Source organism: Balaenoptera borealis (assembly GCF_965194805.1).
Source record: "Balaenoptera borealis genome assembly, chromosome: X".
NCBI lineage: Eukaryota > Metazoa > Chordata > Mammalia > Artiodactyla > Balaenopteridae > Balaenoptera > Balaenoptera borealis.
The window spans coordinates 1,196,288-1,217,984 of record NC_138881.1 but is presented as its reverse complement, the minus strand read 5'-3'; the positions used below and the strand labels follow the sequence as shown (position 1 = coordinate 1,217,984).

Here is a 21,697-nt window from a genome sequence, read left to right as displayed (position 1 = left end):
AGAAAAGGGACATAGTGTTCTCAACCCTAGAGCTTTTGAAAAACTACAGATGGTGGGAAATACTCTTCCAGTCATGATAAAGTAGTCTCAGATGTATCTCTCACCATAAGCCCCTCGAAAACTGGGCCAAATATATAAACCAACTATTTTTAGACTTTCTGAAAACTAAGACGAACAATTCTGAGAGTGTATTTTGGGGTGGGAGACATTCACAGTCCAACGGGACAAGGTGGAGATTCCTTGCTGAACACTGAGAAGTCAGTAAAGACCCCAGAAGAGTCATGCCTTCGTTGTTGGAGAGAAAAAACTAAAGGTGACTCACCTTGAAAAAGCTTCAAAACAAGGCGACCCACCAATAAAGGAATGGCCTGCTGAAACAAAACTCACCATCTTTAAAGAAGGCAACCAAAGCAGACCCTCACCAACCCCTCCTTCACAATATCCAGCACCCAATAAAAAATTACTAGACACGCAGAGAAGCAGGAATGTGTTGGCTGTGACCAGAAGAAATATCAGGTCATAGAAATCGTCCCCTAAAGTGGCCGATGATGAAATTAACAGAGAAGTCCATTAAAACAGCCATTATAAATATGTTAGAAGACTTGAAGGAAAACATGAACACTATGCAGTGAGGAATGGAAGATATAAAGGAAGAACCAAACAGAATTTTTAGAGGTAGAACATATAGCATCTGAGATGAAAAAATTCACTTGGATGAACTGGAAAACAATGGAAACGATCTACGCTGAAGCCCCCAAAGAAAAATATTTGAAGAAATTATGGCCAAACATTTTCCTAACTTAATGAAAATTATAAACCTACAGGCCCAGGAAGCTCAAAAACCCTACCTAGGATACACAGACACACATGTACCAACAAGCACACAAATAAACAAGCACAAACACTAAGACACATCATCCTCAAATGCCTTTTTAAAAAGTGGTATCAAGAAAACCTTAAAAAAACCAACGGAAAAAAGACACAGCACCTATCAGAGAACAAAGATAAGAATTTCTGCTGATTTCTCTTTAGAAACAAAGGGAGACAGAAGATAACAGAACGACTTCTCCAAATGCTGCAAGAAAACAATACAAATCCTGGTCAACCTAGAATCTATATCTTAGCGATAAATGGAAGGTGAAATATAAAGACTTTTTATAGTAACAAAAAGTGGAAGGGTTTTTTTTGTATTTTTTTATTTGTTTGTTTGTTTGCCAGAAGAGCAGGTCTGTAAGAAATGTTAAAGTAACAAAGGCTTTTCTGGCTGAAGGAAAAATCACCAGATGGAAACTCACGAAGGAATGTGGAAACAAGGTGAGCAGAGATGCAACAAAAGCATACCAGAAATAGTAAAAATGTAGGCAAACGTGTAAAACTTTCCCATTTTTTAATGTTTTAAAAAGATAATTCTTTAAAAGAAAAATATTGTATTGTGTATTGTGGGCTTATAGGGATGTAGAGGTACATGTGTGACGTGGCATAAAGGATGAGGCAGGAAGTAAAAGTATACTGTTTTGAGATTCCTATGTTCTATGTGAAGTAGAAAAACATTATCTGAAGATAGTATGTACTGAATGAATCATCCCAGAGGAACCACACAAGCAATGGAACAAAGAGGGCTAGCCCAAAAGCCAATGGTAGAGAAAAAAACAAAAACAGAAAAAGCACTAAAGAAGTAACTGAAAAGAAGTCAGGAAAGGAGGGGCAAAAAAAAAAAAAAAAAGGAAAACTGAAAAAAAAACAAAAAACAAAACCCAGCAAACAAATAGCAAAATGGTAGAATTAAACTCAATCATATTAATAAGTTCATTGCATGCAAATGGTCTAAACACTCCAGTGAGAAGGAAAGTTTGTCAGACTAGATTTTAAAAGTACCCCACAGTATGCTGTCTGCAAGAAAGGTGCTTTAAATATAGTTTAAATGGCAATAATAGGAAAGCATATTTTATGCAAACTCTAATTGCATAAAACCTAGGATTTTATCCCAGGATTTTATTTCCAGGGGTAAGAAGGGACCATTTCAAGTGATTAAGTGGCCAATTCATCCTAATATATGTGCTCCCAAAGAGTCATTTTCAAAATACATGAGGCATAAGCACCACCCCCCTCTCTAATAGACAGAACAGACAGACAGAAAACAGGAGGGATATACTGGACTTGAACAAAATATCAACAATTTGACCTAATTGACATTGTTGGGACATTCTAACCAATGACCGCAGGGTGCACTTTATTTTTTGTTTTTTTTTAGGGGGGGCCGAGCCGCACGGCTTGCGGGATCTTAGTTCCCTGACCAGGGCTGGAACCCGCGTCCCCTGCAGTGGAAGTGCAGAGTCCTAACCACTGGACCACCAGGGAAACCCCAGCATGCACCTTTTTATCAAGTACAAACAGAAGATTCTCAAAATAGACCGTGTACTGGCATGGGGAGTGTCAGTCCTTTTAAAAAGGTTTAAATCATTCACTGTGTATATATTCTCTGACTACAATTCTCTCTTGATTAAATTCAAGATCAGTCTTTTAAAATCTGGAACACACCAGATATTTGCAAACAAAATGACATACTGATAAAGTACCATGTGCGTCCTAGAAGAAATCACAGGAAATGTAGAGAATATTTTGAACTGAATGAAAATGAAAGCAAACAAAAAAAAAAAGGGCGATGCAACTACAGCAACGCTTACAGGGAAATTTACAACATTAAATGTTTATGTTAGGAATAAAGAGTTTAAATTCGGGGCTTCCCTGGTGGCGCAGTGGTTGAGAGTCTGCCTGCCAATGCAGGGGACACGGGTTCGAGCCCTGGTCTGGGAAGATCCCACGTGCCGCGGAGCAAATGGGCCCGTGAGCCACAACTACTGAGCCTGGGCGTCTGGAGCCTGTGCTCCGCAACGAGAGAGGCCGCGATGGTGAGAGGCCCGCGCACCGCGATGAGGAGTGGCCCCCACTCGCCGCAACTAGAGAAAGCCCTCGCACAGAAACGAAGACCCAACACAGACGTAAATAAATAAATAAAATAAAATAAAATAAACCATCTCAGCCATACCTTTAAAAAAAAAACAACAACAACAAAAACAAAACAAAACAAAAAAAAGAGTTTAAATTCAAGAATCAGTTTCCACATGAAGACGTCAGAGAAAGAAGAACAAATTAAACCTAAAGCAAAATCCCTAAAAAAAATAAAGGGAACAAAAAAAAAAATCAGTGAAAAAGAAAATGGAAAAACTATATAGATTGTCAAGGAAACCAAAAGCTGGTTCTATACAAGAGACAATATAATTGAAAAACCTCTCTCTCGCTACACTGGATCAAGAAAAAAACAAAAACAGACCAATTTTAGCAATGAAAGAGGGGACACTGATACACATCCTGAAAGACACTGAAAGAAGAATTGCGGGTAATTTGAACAAGAGTTATGCCAATACCTTCAACAATGTATGACATGAACCAGCTTCTTGAAAGACACACATTAGCAGTACTGACATAAGCAGCAAACCTGAATAACCCTGTAAGTATTAAAGGAATAGAATATATAATGAAAAATCTTCCCCAAAAGAAAGCATCAGGCACAGATGGCTTTGCGGCTGAATTCCACCAGCAATTTAAAAAAGAAATAGTAACAATGTGCAGAAACTTTCCAAAAACAAAGGAAAGGCAGGAAACATGTTCTAACTCACTTTATGAGGCCAGCGTTATCCCGATACCAAAATCAAAACATTAAAAGTAAACGAAAGCCCAATATGCCTTATACTCCTAGACACAAAATTCCTTCACAGAATACTAGCACATAAAGTCAGGTAAAGTATAAAAGTGGTAACACCTCCTGACTCAAGGGATTTACTCCAGGAATGCAAGGTTATTTTAACCATCACTATAATTTGCCCCTTTAACAGAAAACTGGTGATCTTCTCAATAGAAGCAGGAAACCATCTTGACAATGTTTAACACCCCTCTGGGGTTAAAAACTCGCAGCAAACTAGACATGGAGAAAACGTCCTTCCCCTGATAAACCTATGAAAATCCTGGCGCTAATTCAGACTCAGTAGGGAAAGACTAACCACTTCTCCGTATGATCCGAACAAGACAAGGTGTCTGGTTTCAACGCTTCTATTCCACCGTGTCCTGTACCCGTGGCCCCTCTAATGCGCTTTGACCAACGTTGTAGTTTTAGGGCGCTTTGGGGGGAAATGTTAGAACTGTACAACACGCTGCTTCCTTCAGCTTTTGGCTCCTAGAAAGCTACTCACTTCCCGCCTGTGGTCAGTGACCCCAGAATACCCATGGGCCTGGAGTCGCCACAAAGGTGGCAGCGGCCGCAGCCCAGAACAAGAGGGGCAGACAAAGACAGGAGGCGGGGGTGGGAGCCTCAGACGTGGAGAAAGCCCCCTCCCCTCCCAGACTCCTGCTTCTCCCGGCCCCTCTGGTCACCAGGTGCGGCCACGTGACTGACTTGGAGTCCAGGAAATGGACAGAAGCAACGTGTGGTCCTTTTAGCTCAGACCTCTAAACACTCCCGCGTGATCCTCCTACGAACTCCTCCAAGGAGATGATGGAGCCTCCCGGGTCCATCCCTATGTAAGGATCCGGGGTCTGTACATGGAACAGAGCCACCTGGGATGGACTGAACTGTGTCCTTTCCCCAGCCGTCCCCAAATCATGCTGGAGTCCTAACCTCAGAATGGGACCTTAGCTGGAAATAGGGTGAGTGCAGATGTAATTAATTAAGATGAGGTCCCGCTGCCATACTGTGGCCCTAACCCAATCCGACTGGCGTCCTTATTAAGAGGGGAAATTTGGGTTCAGGGACACACACGGTGAGAACCCCCTGTGAAGACAGGAGAGAGGCGGCCACGAGCCCAGGGACGCCTGGAGCCCCCAGAAGCTGGAAGAGGCGGGAAGGACCCTCCCCTGGAGCCTCTGGAGGGAGCGCAGCCCTGGGACACCTTGACCTCAGACGTCTGGTCTCCAGGACTGGGATAAATAAATGTATGTCACTTAAGTCCTCCAGACTAAGCTATTTTGTTAAGGCAGCCTGAGCTGAGTAAGCCAGCAGCCCCCAGAAGAATGATACCTATGCCCACACACACACGCACACACACACGCGCGCGCACGCACACACACACACGCACACACACACGCACGCGCGCACACACACACGCACACACACACGCGCGCGCACGCACACACGCACGCGCACACACACACGCACGCGCGCGCGCACACACCCCATCTGAACTCCACCGCTCTCTGAGGAAGGAACGAACTTCGCACGGTCAGGCAACGCTGTGGCCCCCACGGCAGCGCAGGGCGCCGTGCCCGACGCGAGCACCCAGCACCCACGGGGAGCCGGTGTACCGGCTCTGCTGCTGTCGCCTGAAGCTCTGCTCCCCGTGTGCGTGTTGCGCAAGCTAGACGGGAGGCTGAGGTGCACATCACCCCCTTGGTCACCGTCCCGGGTCCCCCCGTCGCTCAGCCAAGTCCTGATGGGAGGGGCTTCTCTGCAGACCCTCCCCAAGGCAGCAGGCCCGCCTGGAGGGCACCGTATCTCTTGTACTCCTGTAAGCACCCCGGTCTTTGCACCCCGAGTTGGGCGCCCTCACTACTGGGCGCCCAGGAGACGCAGACTCTCCGCACCCCGGGGCCGAGGGCGTGGCTCCCCTTGGGGGTTCTGCTGCAAGGTGGTGGGTGCTCTCCACCAGCGGCAGACTGGCTCTTCACCCCACCCCACCTGGGATACTCTCTCCCGGCCACACCTGTCACCCGAAGTCAGCCGGACCCTGACAGTCAGAGGTGGGCACGGCAGCTTCAGGATCTCCATCACTGTCGTTTCACCTCCTTATCGAATGTCGCTGTCGAACTTCTCTATCACGTCGTGAATTGTTTCCTATCCATCACCATCATGCTTGAAGATGGTGGGGACTTCCTGGACGCCACGGAGACCCTGGTTTGCACCCTACCCCCCATAAGTCTCCGTGACGAACGTGAGAAAAACAGGACGGAGTTGCCCCAAACGCGTCTTACTCGTTGCTCACCTGCGTGTCCAAGCTCCAGACGACGCATCTCTTAGGACACCTGGATTTATACCTCCCAGTCCCGGAGACCAGGATGCTGTAGGACTGGTTCCTCCCAGAGGCTCAGCGGGGGACTCCGTTCCAGCTGGGGAATCCCTGCAGCTTCTGGGGGCTGCCCCGCCCCAGTCCTAGGCGTTGCTGCACTTGTGGCGGCATCACCCCAATCTCTCCTCTGTCACCACCTGGCTTCTCCCTGTGTCCATGCCTGGGTCCACATCTCCCCTCCTTATAAGGACACCCATTGTTCTGGATGAGGATCCACCCACATGACCTCATCTTAACTCAAGGACGTCTGTAAAGACCCTATTTCCAAATAACTCCCATTGACAGGTTCTGTTCGTTAGGACTTCAGCGCATGAATTTGGCGAGGACAGAGTTCAACCCATCACCCTAATGTTTGCACGGGCTGCTTCCGACCCAGAGAAAGGGTGATAATAAATCCGAGAAAACTGATGGGTCCCAGCGCCCTAGCTACACCGAGAGCTCTGGATGTAGTGTCTTGACCGTATCAGGATGAACGTCCTGGCTGTGAGGTACCAGTTTTGCAAGATGGACCCGCCAGGGTGACTGAGGGGAAGGTTACATGGGAAGTGTCTGTACTGTCTCTTATGGCAGCTGAGTGGCTCGACCGCGACCCCAACGTAAACAGTGTCACTGAAAAACAACACAGCCCCAGGGACCCACAGACAGCACGTGGCTTTTCCTCCAGCTTTTCCTACCGTGGTCCAGTGGCAGCAGGCCGGAGACGGGCACCAGGAACGCCACCAGGAACACCGCCAGCCAGACGAAAGCCATGGCCAAGGCAGCTCCCTCAGGAGGGTGGGCGCCAGCTGGAGGAGAAGAGACAGGGGCCGCATGAGGTGGCTGCAGGGAGGGGGCTGAGCCCCCCAGGGGGTGTCTTGCTCAGAGGGCAGGGAGCTGCTTCTGGGAGGGGAGCCGCCCGTGCATGTGCACGTGTGTGTGCATGTGTGTGTATGCATGTGCACGCGTGTGTGCGTGTGTGTATATGCATGTGTGCGTGTGTGTATATGCATGTGCACGTGTGTGTGTGTATATGCATGTGTGCAGTGTGTATATGCATGTGCACGTGTGTGTGCGTGTGTGTATATGCATGTGCGCATGTGTGTGCATGTGTGTATATGCATGTGCACGTGTGTGTGCGTGTGTGTATATGCATTTGCGCATGTGTGTGCATGTGTGTATATGCACGTGCACGTGTGTGTGCATGTGTGTATATGCACGTGCGCGTGTGTGCATGTGTATATGCACGTGCGCGTGTGTGCATGTGTATATGCATGTGCGCGTGTGTGTGCAGTGTGTATATGCATGTGCGCGTGTGTGTGCGTGTGTATATGCATGTGCACGTGTGTGCGTGTGTGTATATGCATGTGCACATGTGTGTATATGCATGTGCGCGTGTGTGTGCATGTGTGTATATGCATGTGCGCGCGTGTGTGCATGTGTGTATATGCATGTGCGCGTTGTGTGCAGTGTGTATATGCATGTGCGCGTGTGTGTGCATGTGTGTATATGCATGTGTGCGTGTGTATATGCATGTGCGCATGTGTGTGCATGTGTGTATATGCACGTGCACGTGTGTGTGCAGTGTGTATATGCACGTGCGCGCGTGTGTGCATGTGTGTATATGCATGTGCACGCGTGTGTGCGTGTGTGTATATGCATGTGCGCGTGTGTGTGCAGTGTGTATATGCATGTGTGCGTGTGTGTGCGTGTGTGTATATGCATGTGCACGTGTGTGTGCGTGTGTGTATATGCATGTGCGCATGTGTGTGTATGCATGTGCGCGTGTGTGTGCATGTGTGTATATGCATGTGCGTGTTGTGTGCAGTGTGTATATGCATGTGCGCGTGTGTGTGCATGTGTGTATATGCATGTGTGCGTGTGTATATGCATGTGCGCATGTGTGTGCATGTGTGTATATGCACGTGCACGTGTGTGTGCAGTGTGTATATGCACGTGCGCGCGTGTGTGCATGTGTGTATATGCATGTGCGCGTGTGTGTGCAGTGTGTATATGCATGTGCGCGTGTGTGTGCATGTGTGTATATGCATGTGCACGCGTGTGTGCATGTGTGTATATGCATGTGCACGCGTGTGTGCGTGTGTATATGCATGTGCGCGTGTGTGTATATGCACGTGCGCGTGTGTGCGTGTGTGTATGCACGTGCACGTGTGTGTGCATATGTGTATATGCATGTGCGCATGTGTGCATGTGTGTATATGCATGTGCACGTGTGTGCAGTGTGTATGTGCATGTGCACTGTGTGCGTGTGTGTATATGCATGTGCGTATGTGTGTGCAGTGTGTATATGCATGTGCGCATGTGTGTGCAGTGTGTATATGCATGTGCACATGTGTGTGCATGTGTGTATATGCATGTGTGCATGTGTGTGCATGTATGTATATGCATGTGCGCATGTGTGTGCAGTGTGTATGCATCCGCGTATACCGCATGCCTGTGTGGATGTGTACGCGTGTGCACATATTCCTTGTGTTTATGTGCCTTGCGCTGTGTATGCATGTGTGTGCACGTGTGTATCTGTGTGTATATCTCTGCGTCTTGTATATGCATCTGTGTGCACTGCATGTCTCTATATGCACATGCACGCATGTGTGTGCACACATCACATGTGTCTATGTGTCTCTGTGTGTGCTGTGTATGCATACGTGTCTCTGTATCTTGTGCACACATTACACAGGTCTGTGTGTCTGCGTGTGCACGTGTACATGCATGCCTGTGTGTGTGTGTGTGCGTGTGTGTCAGCCTCTCAAAAAATCTCCCGCCCGGGGGTATGAGCTCACCCTTGGCTCCAGCCCCATCCCAGAACCCAGAGCACCCTCCACGCAGCCCGAGGAAACACTGGGCTCACGAAACAGTGGAAGGAAGTTTAGTTAAGAGCATGAAGTACAACGCAGAGTTTCCTGAACAGACCGAGTTACGGTCACTAAATCCCGTGCTGTCTCATCATTCCCGCCAGAGTTGTTCCCCAGGTCCCCATGAAGCCCCCCTCTGCAGGCCGGCTCTCCTGGACCCTCCCCCGGGGGTCCATCTTCTGCACCTTCCGGGCCCCAGCGGCAGGGTCTCCCCGTGGACCCCACCCATTCGCCCCCCACCCACCTGAGTCACTCATGCAAATGCCCTTGGCGCCTGGAGGCCGGCCCGGGGCTGCCACCCAAGCAGAGCCTTGGACCCTCAGCTGCCTCGGGGGCCACACCCTCAGCAGGGCCACAGGCTCTCTGTGCCGGTCAGGGTCACCCAAAGACCTGACCCCCACTCCCCGCCATCCCACCTGGAGCATCTTGGCTGGGATGGAGGAGGGGGCCCAGGACGCACCCTACCTCATTCAGGGTCTGTCTAGCACCCTTATCATGAGACCCAACCCAGACTCCATCCATCTGGGGTCTCACCTGCTCCCCCGTCCAGGTCTGGGGCTCCCACAAGATTCCCCAGGACTGACCTGGTCCCCCAAAAGTGCCAAGTTTCACACAAATTTGACAGCAGAAGCCGACACCCAGCATCCTTCTTGCTAAACTGGGTGGGGGGAAGCCCGAGAGACCCCTTTCCAGGGCAAGGCAGCGGGTCAGATCCAGAACTGCCCATCACGGGGAAGCATCCCAGGACAGATGCCAAACAATCCATTTGTAATAAAGGGATTAGGGGGAGGAGGGCAAGGCATCGGGCACAAAGCTTCAGGAGGGCGCCTCCAAGCCAAGCCTCACGACCCAGAGCAGTTTAATGCCGGGCTGACGAAGGGCCCAAGCAACAGATCCACGGGGAGAAAACGATCAGAACTGTGACCAAATACCGGACGAGCACGGCCTCGGGCTCCTCTTTCCTTGATGAAGACAGGCCCCCGTGGGTGCCGAGGCAGGGGTGGGTGTCTGTTCCCGGAGTCCGCTCAGGTGAGCCGAGCCCCACAGGTACAGACGGCTCCAGCCTCGAGACACTGAGCCCACCCACAGGCACCCCTCCTCGCTCGCAGAAGTTCACGTCCTCTGGGGACCCACGGTGCACGAGGATCATCGTCGTATCCTGCTGCCGCCAGATCGCGAAGGGAAGGGGCTTGGCCCCTGGAGGCCGGGGATGGGGCTGGGCTCAGCAGGATAGGGGCGAGACAAGGGGCCTTGGGGCTCTGCACCCCGGCAGCTCGCCTGCCTGGGTCTGGGGGCAAACGGGAGCCTGCGAGAGTTGGGGGCACTGTCATTAGGGGGGGCCTCTCGTCCGGGGAAGGCCACTCGGTCCAGTTCATCCGTTTGGCCAACGCCTAAGCCCCGGCGCAGGACACAGAGGCGGTCAAGACGCCCCGGGCGCCCCGCTGAGTACCGGGTGACACCGCTGTCGGATCCCGTAACCGGGGTCAGTGGGACACTCGGCGTCCTCCTCGGCCATAAAGGCTTTGAATCCGTTGTGTGCTGCCCCGGATGACACATCTCAGCTGCCACGAGCTGCGTTCAAATGCTGGGGGTCCCCACCCCCCGCCCCCGGGGCTGGCGGTCAGTACTGAGTCTCCAGGGACAGCAGTGGATGAGGCTGCCCGCCTTGCGCCCCTCAGCCCGGCCCGGGGTCTTACCTGGGATGAGAACGCGGTCTGGCCGGAGACAGGCAGCCTCTCCTGGTGCTGGTCCGGCTGGCCTGGGGGCGGGTCCCGAGCCTCGGCTGTGCTGCAGGCCGCCTCCCAAAAGAGAAAGAACCGTGGTTTTTCTCTCATCAGTGTTTTTATAGCCTCGGGGGGCAGCCTCACCCCTAAAAAATAAGCCCCAGCGAGCGGGGGAGGAGGGGAGAATGTGTTGAGGGCATGACCAGGTCCACGAGCCCTCCGCACGCCTCGACTCGGAATTACGGTCTGGGGTCAGGAACATGACTGCAGCTCTGTGCTCTCCTGGAAGGAACACCCTTTCTTTCAAAGTCTTCTTTTCCTGTTCTCACTTCTGTTTGTAGGTTCCTCTTTGTCACAACCCTGATGGCATCCCGCCATTCACCCCGGCTGGGGCCGTTTCCTGGAGCCGAGTCGTGGGCAAAGCCCGTCCGCATGAACGGCCGGGGCCCTGGCCCCCTTCCTCCGAGGTCCCATTGGAATGACCGCTCGTGCCCAAGGGGACAGGGGGGCGACCCCGGGCCCCCGATGCGCTGGCCGCACGGGACTGACGCAGCTCTCAGCCTGGCCCCCCTGCCAACCTGCTCCCAGGTGACCTCCCCTCACCCGCGCCCTCCTGGGCACCCCCTGCCCTCGCCCTACACCTGTCATCCGCCTGTCACCGCCCCCAAGCTCCAGCCCCACGTGCCCGTCCCTCCACCCTCTCCCTTGAGGCCGGTCCTCTCGTCGCCTCCAATGTTTCCTGTCTACTCCCCACCCCCAGTGCACATCCACCTGGACTTCAGAGCGCGATTTATTTAGAAGCAGGGCTGTCACAGGTGCAATGGATTACGGTAACACAGGCTCCACCTGGAACAGGCTGGCCCCTATGTCCCATGGGACTGCTGTCCTTATGAGAAGGTGGCCCCCGGGAGACAGGGACACAGCAAGGACAGAGCCACATAAGGACGGAGGTGGGAGGGAGGCGGCCACGAGCCCAGGGACGCCTGGCGCCCCCGGAAGCCGGAGGAGGCAGGAAGGACCCTCCGCTGGAGCCTCCGGAGGGAGCGTGGCCCTGGGACACCTTGACCTCAGACATGTGGTCCCCAGGGCTGGGGGAGGATGCAGGTCTGTGGATTCAAGCCGAGCAGCTTGGGGTCCTTCGTGACGCCCGCCCACTTCCCACAGAGCATGAGTCTTGGTGGCCGACCAGCCCCTCTGAGAGACACTCGCCGTGTCTCCCCGAGGGAAGGACCAGACCCCCGTCCCCTCGTCCCTCTTCAGGGCTGGCGAGCGTCTTGCTAAGAATTGAGGCAATTCTGAAATGCATCCTAGGCAGTGGCCACTCCTGGTGGACACCTCTTGTCTGCTGGTCCCTCTTCGTCTGGGACTGAAGCACAGCGATGCAGGGGCAGCGGGCGTCTAGGCAGATGCAGTGCCGGGGAGGGGTGGGCATGGACGACAAAGCTGAGGAATGACAGTCAGTCCGGAGTGGACTTCACCCACGGGGCTGCCAGAGCCCAGGCTGGACCCCTTTCCTGGCAGTGCACCCCCAGATGCCAAGGGGGTGGCGTTCAGATGTGGATTCTGACTCCTGGGTCTGGGGGGGATGCCCCACCACCCTTCTTTCTTTCTTTCTCTCTCTCTCCCTCTCTCTCTTTATCTTTCTTTCTTTCTTCCATTTTTCTTCCCTCCCTCCCTCCCTTCCTCCTCTCCTTCCTTCCCTTTTATTTTTCCCCTAAAAGCCCAAAACCCCAGTAAAGAAGGAAGACACAACAGAAAAGCACCGCGGGGCCTCCAGGCCACACAGGACAGGTGCCCATCAGCTCAGCCGATCCGGAAGAGCTGAGCCCTGACTGTCCGTGGGGAGACCCAGCCCCAAAGCAGCCCAAACCCCAGGAACCCTGCGAACGGGAGGCCCTGCGCGTGTGGAGCTGGGGTGAGAAGAGGACACGCAGGGGCCACCGGTGACAGGTCTGTTTCACGAAGGCCACAGCCCCAAATCCGCCCGCAGCCCCGCCAGTGTCCCTATAACCCGGGAGAAGACTTGAGGTTCAGTGTTTGGGGGGGGGGGTCTCGGGATGGGGGGCGGGACCAGGCGAGGCGGAGGATGGTGGCGCTACCCAGAGGAGGCGACAGAGGCCCAGGGGCGCGTGTGTGCTGAGCCGTCTCCCTCCGTGGGACCGCAGACCCCTCGGCCGCCCACTCCGGGGACCGCGGCTCCGTCCCCATCAGCGGTTTAGTGCCGTCAGACAAGCAATGACTAATTTCAGAAAAGCCCACACACACCCGGGAGCTGGCGGCGGGAGAGCGTGCGTTGTGCGCCTGGAATCCAGCCCGCGATGTGGGGAAGGAGCTACGGGGAACAGAAATGGGGAACCGGGAAAGGGAGTAGGCGAGGCCAGGGCACGGAGCAGCTGGGCCGGGAGAGACCAGAATAGCAGCCCGTCCAGCCAGCGCCTGGCACCTGCCACGCGGCCCCCCGGGGGCACGGCCGGCTCGGGGAGGAGGGCGGCGCCTCCGCCCCAGGAAACCCGTGGCCGCACGGACGGCAGACGACGGCCCACGGCCGCTCTCTCTCTGGGCTCCCGGCCGACGGGTGGCTCCTAGGGACCTGCCGAGGGGCTGGACGCCCCCCGCGGGATGCAGTGGGTCAGTTCCCGGGGGGCTGCCTCCCTGTGGCCACGGTCACCGCCCAGAAACGCAGCCCCTAAACCCCCTTCCCACGCGGCGTCCGGCTGGACCCGCGTACCCAGAACGCAGGCCACGGCACAGAGCTTCGAGCGCCCCGTGGGCATAAAAGTGATGGGCTCCCATCCTTAGCATCCAGGGGCCAGGGCTTCCCATCCTCCCAGCAACGTTCACGAGGCAGGGTTTGGCGATGAGATGCCGCGTTTTTGCTACATGACCTCCAAACACCACAGTAAAATGCTACCAATACTAGTGACTGTGATTCTATGATGCAATAGTTGCAGGACCACCTTATATCAAAGGAGGCTCACATATTTAAGAGAATATATGTACACAGTGCTATACATAGGATGGATAACCAACAAGGACCTACCGTGTAGCACAGGGAACTCTATTCAATATCTTGTAATAACTTGTAATTGGAAAAGAATCTGGAAAAAAAAAAAATATATATATATATATATATAAAACTGAATCACTTTGCTGCACACCTGAAACTAACACAACACTGGTAATCAACTATACTCCAAAATAAAAGAAAAAGTTTAAAAGTAAATAATAACTAAATAAAAAAGAGACTACATGTATATAGCATATTATTAGAATCATACAGGTCCATTAACGTATGGCTTACATGGTATACATTAATTAATGTTTGCATCAACGTTACATAGCATTAGTGTCTATTGATTAACCTTGGCGTATAAGTACATTCGTATGCATTAAATATTAAATGTGTGTTTTATTTATTTAAGGGAAAACGTTCCGTCTGTCTGTCTGTCACTACAGACACACGCGTATATCCGGCGGGGTTCAGCCCGTCACCCTGGGGCCTGCGTCTCACACACCCTGTTGTGTCCAGCGGGTCCATCCTGAGGGCAGAACCTGACCTTCCTGGGGCCACCATCCCCACTCCCTGGGGGGCCCCGGACCCACTTCAAATCCACTCTGGTTTAGACGCCAACACCCACCCCTGCTCTGAAGCGTTTCAGGAACCTCTCTCTCACGGGGAGACTTGTATCTAGTCTTCCGTCCAGAAAAACGTGCAGAGAGAAATTCATGTCTCCGGGAAGTCGTCCCCCCCCCCACCCCGCTCTCCCCCCGCCCCGCTCTCCCCCCTCCCCCCGCTCTCCCCCCCCTCTAAACCGGCAGTCCCTCGATTTTGCACGTGTTCTCCATACGTAGGTGGTCATCACCTGGTCCGAGAGCACGACCTTCGGGGAAGCCAGGGCCGTCCAGTGGCTAAGACTCCGCGCTCCCAGGGCAGGGGGCCCGGGTTCGATCCCTGGTCAGGGAACTAAGATCCCACACGCGAGCCGCAACTAAGACCCGACGCAGCCAAATAAATAAGTAAATAAATAAATATTAAAGAAAAAAAAAGGAAATTCGCAGGCTGCGATACAGGGTACCCCGTGCGCTCTGAGGTCCCCAGAGACCCTCCAGGGCCACTTCCCGGCACGAAGCTGGCCTTGCCCTCGGGGTCGGGCCAGCCTGGGCCCCGCGACCCCGACCGCTTCCTGCGGGCTTCTCCCGAGAGGAGGGGCTTCCCTCCTGACCTTTCCCAGCAAAAGCGCTTCCGGCCGTGGGGGCGGGGCGTCCTTCCTGGAGGAGGGGACACGCCCTGCGCTGAGTCCCGGCCTGGCGCTCCGGACACGGCGCGGGTGAGCTGTGCCCTCTGCGTCCCCGGGGACCCGCAGACCTGCCCTCCCAGCTGCTGCTTCTGGGGGACCCGGCACGTAGGGACCACCAGCTCCCCGTCCGCTGGGGGTGTGGATCTTTGCTGCACTTTTTAATAACTGTACTCAGTGAACGGTCCTCTCCAAATTCGCATCCCTTAGAGCCTCAGAACGGGACCTTATGTGGAAACAGGGTCTTTGCAGACGTGGTGAACGGAAGGGTCTGAGATGAGGTCCCCCTGGAGGAGGGTGGCCCTACATCCAAGACAGGGTCCTTCTAAGACACAGAAGGCGAGAGACCCAGACACAGAGGAGAAGCCACAGGAAGACAGAGGCAGAGACGGGAGGGACGCGGCCACAAGCCCAGGGACGCCTGGAGCCCCCAGAAGCTGGAAGAGGCGGGAAGGACCCTCCCCTGGAGCCTCTGGAGGGAGCGCGGCTCTGGGACACCTTGACCTCAGGCGTCCGGTCTCCAGGATGGGGGAGGATGGATGTCTGTGGTTTTAGGCCCTCAGCCTGTGGTTGTTCGAGCCGCCCTGGACTCTGCTGTAAAAAAGAACACTCTTTTCTCCTGACGCTCACCATGCACCCCGAGCCCCTCCCTCTGGCCTCCTGAAACCCGCCGGGGACCCTGGCCCCATGCCAGGGAGCAAACTCCCCCTCCCACTGGGTCCCTGTCCCACGGGGGCACAGGTCCGCTCTGGAACCTGCCGGTGGCCAGCCCGGCTTGGGCTGACTTGCCAGGTTCTGAGTTTTATTGTACATCCACCCGTGTAAATAAGAGTCTGCCGGGGCCAAGCCCATCCGTAGCCGGAGCTGATGCTCCCACGAGAAGCCCGTCTTTCCAGGTCCAGGGTGTCTCAGGTGGCGCCTTGGCCAGAGGCTCTCTGGGGTGATGACACAGGGTATCTTGGGGTCACGGGTTCCTCGGCCACAGCGATAACGAGTGTTTCCTCCACTTAGACCTCATCCTTTCTATTTTCTCTGAAGCACCGCACGTCTTTCGAAAGAGGCACCTTCTTAGCTCTGGCCCAACCCCAAACATGGAAGTTTCTAAATGAAATCTTCCTTATCAGCGGCCGCGGCCTTTTGTGAAACGCCCGTAGTGTTGACTTCGGATGGGCTCAGGGCGTCCCAGGAAATCCCTCTGTGTCTGGGGCGCGACTCTGCTGTTTGCTTCCCTGGCCGACAGCCTGAGCGAGCCCCGCAGGGGAGATGGGTCTCTTCTGGGCGTGGACGGAACCCAGCCCGGATATTTAATGTGGGGTTGTAGAGACATGCCACCGAAGAGAACTGTCCTCAGCTGGGCGTTTTCTGTACTCCCTTTGTCCTTCTTCCCCCCGTGGCTGGAAGATGGGCAGGGAGACAGGTGTCTTTGTGGTTCATATCGAGTTTGGGGGTGCCCCATGCTGGCCACCTTGGGGGGCGTTTTGTGATTATTTTCCTCAATGCCTTATTTATTTTTGTCTGCGTTGGGTCTTCACTGCTGCACGTGGGCTTTCTCTAGTTGCAGTGAGCGGGGGCTACTCTTTGTTGCGGTGCGTGGGCTTCTCATTGCGGTGGCTTCTCTTGTTGCGAAGCACGGGCTCTAGGCACACAGGCTTCAGTAGTTGCAGCACGCAGGCTCAGTAGTTGTGGCTCGCGGGCTCTAGAGTGCAGGCTCAGTAGTTGTGGCACACGGGCTTAGCTGCTCCACGGCATGTGGGATCTTCCCGGACCAGGGCTCGAACCCGTGTCCCCTTCATTGGCAGGCGGATTCTTAACCACTGCGCCACCAGAGAAGTCCTGTCACTTTTTAATTTTACTAAAAATACACCACGAATATCTTTCCTTAGGCGCAGAAATGAATCTACGTCTCCTCTTACAATTTCTACACAGCCCACACCATTGCATTCATACAAATCCGTGAATAAACATCCAGGCGATTTTTTGTTTTCTTTACTTATGATAAACAGTTTTCCCTGAAAGGGAAAGAGGTCACAACCGGACAGGGGAGGGTCAGGGCGGAGCACAGATGCCAGCTCCGAAGTCTGCACATAGTAGTGTGACAGCAAGGATGGGGGCCTCTGTCCTAAGTCGGAGGCTGTCTGTCTGTCTGCCCCCAGGAGACGGCGAAGACCCATCCCTCCACTTGGATTGCAGGCATCTCGGAGATGAAGATGCCCATGATGTGTTCGTTGTTTTCTTTTTTAAAAACAGCTTTATTGACGTTTAACTCACAAGCTGTAGAATTCATGCTAAGTGCACAGTTTGAGGGCATTTAGCACATTCACAATGTTCTGCAACCATCACCTCCGTCTGGTTCCAAAGCACTCTCACCCCCCACACGGAGACCCTGGGGGCCCGACGCATTCCCAAGCCCCCCCAGGACTCCCCAAGTCTCTCCAGATGTCCCCCAGGGCTGCATGCTATAGGAGAACCCCAAGACGCTCCACCAATGATTTGGGTCCTTGTGTATGCAACGGTCCACAGATGATGTCCGCAGCGGACATGGGATGCCCCCCACCTTCCTCCACACGCCCACAGCCCCCTGCCTGGGTGGCCTCCTAGGGATGCCCACGCTCCAGACTCTCCAGGTGGTCACCTGACATTCAACACATCCTGCACAGGTGTGGCGAGCCAGCAAAGGGGACAGAGCCTGCATCTGCAGCCAGGGCTGATGCCACCGCCCTGAGTCGACCCCTCGGGCCAGAGACCACCCCGCTGTGTGCCTGGGAAGCTGAGAAACAGTGGCCGGGAAATGGGCGGGCCGCTCACCGCTGCCCCCGTGTGGTGGCTGTGACCATAGCCGGCCTCCATCACCTGTGCCTGGACGGTCAGCCAGCAGGTGGTTCCGAATTGTGACACCAGGGGCAGCCCCTAACCGGTACTGAGCTCACAGTCACTTTGCCCGGCGGCGTCCTCAGGACCCGTCTTCCAGACACGCGTGTGCTCTCTGCAGAGACCCCCGGCTTTGCCTCTTTCTTGAAAGCCTCTTCTTTTTAATCAATAAACTAATCTATTCATTTTTTTTTGGCGTATAATTGCTTTACCATGGTGTGTTAGTTTCCGCTGTACAATGAAGTGATTCAGCTATATGTATACCTATATCCCCTCCCTCTTGGACCTTCCTTCCATCCCCCCTCCCCGATCCCACCCACCTAGGTCATCACAGAGCACCGAGCTGAGCTTCCTGTGCTATACAGCAGGTTCCCACTGGCTATCTGTTTTACCCATGGTACCGTATTTATGTCAATCCTAATCTCTTTTTAAAGTTTATTCTTTCGGGCACAAAATAATGACTGCCTTTTGCAGGAAGCGTGAAGCCCGCAAGCACACGGGAAAGTCAAACTCCCCCCTGACCCGGCCGTCAAGAGAGAACCAGTGCGGATATAGGGCCACGTATGGGGCTCAGGCAGCAGACGCCCCCTGCCCTCATTCCCCTCCCTCCGCCCTAAGCAACCTCAAATCTGCTTTTTGAGTCTGGGTTTCTGGCCATTCTGCGTGCACGGTGTGACAGGCGTGGGCCCTTTTGTGTGTGGCCTCCGTCATGCTGTTCTCGAGTTTTTTTTGGAGGTGGGCGGGTGTTCCCTTTTACAGAGGAACTTCAGGCCCATGCTGGACAAAACCGCTGCCCTCACCACCAGCCAGATCAGGACCACAAGGAAATTCTTCTCTGGGAAACCTGATGGGGCAGAGGCGCAGAGGGTCAGGAGTGACCGGGTGGTCAGGTTTGCACACATCGGCCGCCAACCCGTTATCAAACTATGGGGTGGGGGAAGCAGGGCTGAGCAGAGGAGGAGAGAACTTCCAGACACAGGGGCCTGAGGAAGGTGGGAATCTTGGCAGTGAAGAATCGATTCTTCTGGGATCCTGTCCCACCCCACCCCACCCCTTTTCACTGTCCCCATCTTTCCCACCCTGCTGCTCACAAGAGAGGACCCACCAATTACATTTCCACGAGGGCACAGCTAATACCACACAATGCCTCCCTTCTCAGTGGAGATTAACTTTCAATACTGCACTACATAGCCAAAGGAATGAATGTGTAATTGTGAAATGTCAAGGATGAGAGAAAGGTAGGTGTGTGTGTGTGTGTGTGTGTTGTTTCTGTTTTAATTGCAAATGAGGCTTTTCTGGGGGAACTCTGACTTGACTCGTGTAGCCTGGACTCCTTCTGCAAGCCATGAACCCACTGCCTACGGGGAAGGAGGCTCAAACATGGATTTGGTAGCTCCTCTCTGGGGAAGGGGTGGGGCAGCCTGTATGTCTTTTAGGCATTCAGCAGGTGCATACTTAGGGCTCATGCCCCGTTGGCTCCTAATGAATCCCGAGGGACCCCTGGAGGAGGGAGTGGGTGGATCCCGACCTTGTGGGTTTTCTGCTGGTCCTACAGGGCAGGCTTGAGGCTGCATGAGGTGCCCTGTGGGTCTGCCGACCTTGAGCTTACGGGGCCAACCCTTGGCATTTCCTGCCAGGAGCCAAGCCAGCCGTGCTGACAGATGGCAGCTGCCAGATTTTCAGGCAACTCACTTTGTGATACCCCTCCCGGCCCCCTGAAGGAGGGAGGCACTCTGGAGGTCAGACAGAGCCCCCCATGTGTGGAGAGAAGTGGGGACACCCTGGCTGACCCCGCAAGGGTGACATCCCTGGGGTGGGGGGGTGACCGGCAGCCAGAGCCTCAGGGACACCCCAGGGAGACTGAGGCACGAGTGACCCAGAGCAGCTTGTGTCCTTGTGGTTGCAGCTGGGAGGCGCCCTCCCCATAGGGTGACCCCAGAAACATGGGAGGGGGCCCAGGGCCGTAGGACAGGCTGCAGATGGTGTGTTTAATCAGAGAGCTTGCGGGACCCACCCTGGGGCCCCTCTACTGGGAGGGGCCCTGCAGTTGGCTCAGTGGACCCCCGTAAAGATGTGTCCCCATCCTATACCCTGAGAATGGGACCCTGTTTGGAAAGAGGGTCTTTGCAGACGTGATGAAGTGAAGGGTCTGTGATGAGGTCCTCCTGGATGAGGGTGGCCCTACATCCAATGACAGGGTCCTTCTAAGTTACAGAAGATTCTTTCCTACCAACCAACCTCTGTACTGTTACCATTCTATAGGAGAATGGTTTCCAGGAACACATAATCTTTTAACAGTTCAATTATTAATATGCAAGTTTTAAATTTATAGAACAAACATTAAAATTGCACTTACAGTTACCTCCTTGCAAAATGGAGATTAAATGAGATAATGCATATACCCGACCGTTTGTAAGCTCTTAATGAAGGTGAAACTATTTGAAATAAAAGAGAAACTGCCAAAAAAAAACAGAAAAAGGGGGGTCGAGCGGTAGGATTCCAAGGAAGGGCCCCTGCTTCCCTCCCTCCTGGCCGGGCATCGGCGGCCACGGGTGTTCCCCCGAGACTCACCGAAATGCTGCGTGGAGCGCCATTCACTCCAGATTTTGCAGGACACGCGCTTCACCCGCATGCGGACGGTGTGCTCTCCCATCACGGCAGAATCGGGCATTCGGTACTCATTTTTATCTCCTCCTCTTTGGAAAACCTTTAAAAGAAAAGAGGATCTTGTGATGGATTTCGGTGACAAACGCCGGGCTGGGAACAGGGAGAAGGCGGAGGGTGTGCACATCCTGACACGGGGCGGACACATGGGACCCGCCTCCTCGGACCATATTCCCCCCACCCCCAACCGGCAGTGGCGGGACCCTAAGGGGCTTTGCCGTCTTGCATCTGGGTCTCACAGCTGTCCGTCTGTGCCCTCGTCTCGGGCAGGGTCCCCATGCCCTTGGGAAGTGAGGTTGGGGTTGTTCTGATTCTTTCTACACAGAGGACAGATCCTTCACTTCATCACATCTGCAAAGACCCTGCTTCCAAATAAAGTCCCATTCTGTGGTTCTGGGTGGACATGACTTTTAGGCGGACGCTTCCAGGTCACTACACTGTGTACTGAGAAGGTGTCAGGAGCTCCATGAGGAGGAAGGACGTTGCTCTCTCCTCGGGGTGCGTGACAACCGGCTCCTTGAGCTGAGTCAGAGGCATTCGGGAAATCACAGCTTCACCATCGGAGGCAAAGCCCAGTGACCCCTAAAGGGTCTCAGTGGGACCCGGGGCTGAGCTAAGCCTGCTGCCTGCTGAGGGCTCAACTTTGGGCATCTATGACCCAAGCAGGGACGCTGCAGAGAAAGGAAGGGGTACTTACGGGGTCTCTCTTAGAGAGGCTGCCCTGTAAAGACAGAACAAAGGAAAGATGGTAAGCGGCTCTCTTCTCAGCATTGTCTGCAAATGTGGGAACCCCCCTCGGAACCCCAGGATGGGTATGAAATTATTTTAAGCGGAAGATATTTGGGATTCAACAGATGCAGGGAAAAAAAGGCTTCTCGGAGTTTCTCTTATCAAACTGGAAGCAAAAACTTCTGGGAGTGAGGCATGCCTTAAATTCCCTCTGGGGAGACTTCACTCCCGGGAAAGAGGTGAAACCATCATAAATTCTGTCTCCAGGGAAGCTTTACGGCCTTGAAGAAAGTACCACTCGTACCGGCATAAACAAACATTATCAGACTTTCTCACGCACCATTTGTTCTCCTAGAAACCCATCTGTCTTTCCTAAAGATACCCCCATCTGTAGGAAATTCCCTGGCGGGCCAGCGGTTAGGACGTGGTGCTTTCACTGCCATGGACCCGGG

The 21,697-nt window shown here is 53.8% G+C and overlaps 1 protein-coding gene across 5 annotated transcripts in view; it reads right to left on the bottom strand.

Moving 5' to 3' along the window:
* IL3RA (interleukin 3 receptor subunit alpha) overlaps positions 1 to 14,997 on the bottom strand; it is a 29,531-nt gene extending 14,534 nt beyond the window's left edge. Inside the window, exons 1-4 of one of the 5 annotated variants that reach the window (XM_082375763.1) lie at positions 14,553 to 14,997; positions 13,730 to 13,787; positions 10,663 to 10,764; positions 6,791 to 6,901 (exon numbers count right to left, since the gene is read on the bottom strand). In XM_082375763.1, the coding sequence (XP_082231889.1) occupies positions 6,791 to 6,866 (76 nt within the window). In that variant the 5' untranslated portion in view covers positions 6,867 to 6,901; positions 10,663 to 10,764; positions 13,730 to 13,787; positions 14,553 to 14,997. Of the gene's footprint in view, positions 1 to 6,790; positions 6,902 to 10,662; positions 11,149 to 13,729; positions 14,331 to 14,552 lie in introns of those variants that run through there. The other 4 variants (XM_082375764.1, XM_082375761.1, XM_082375765.1 and 1 more) reach the window with 4 other exon arrangements.
* Positions 14,998 to 21,697: the final 6,700 nt, after the last annotated feature.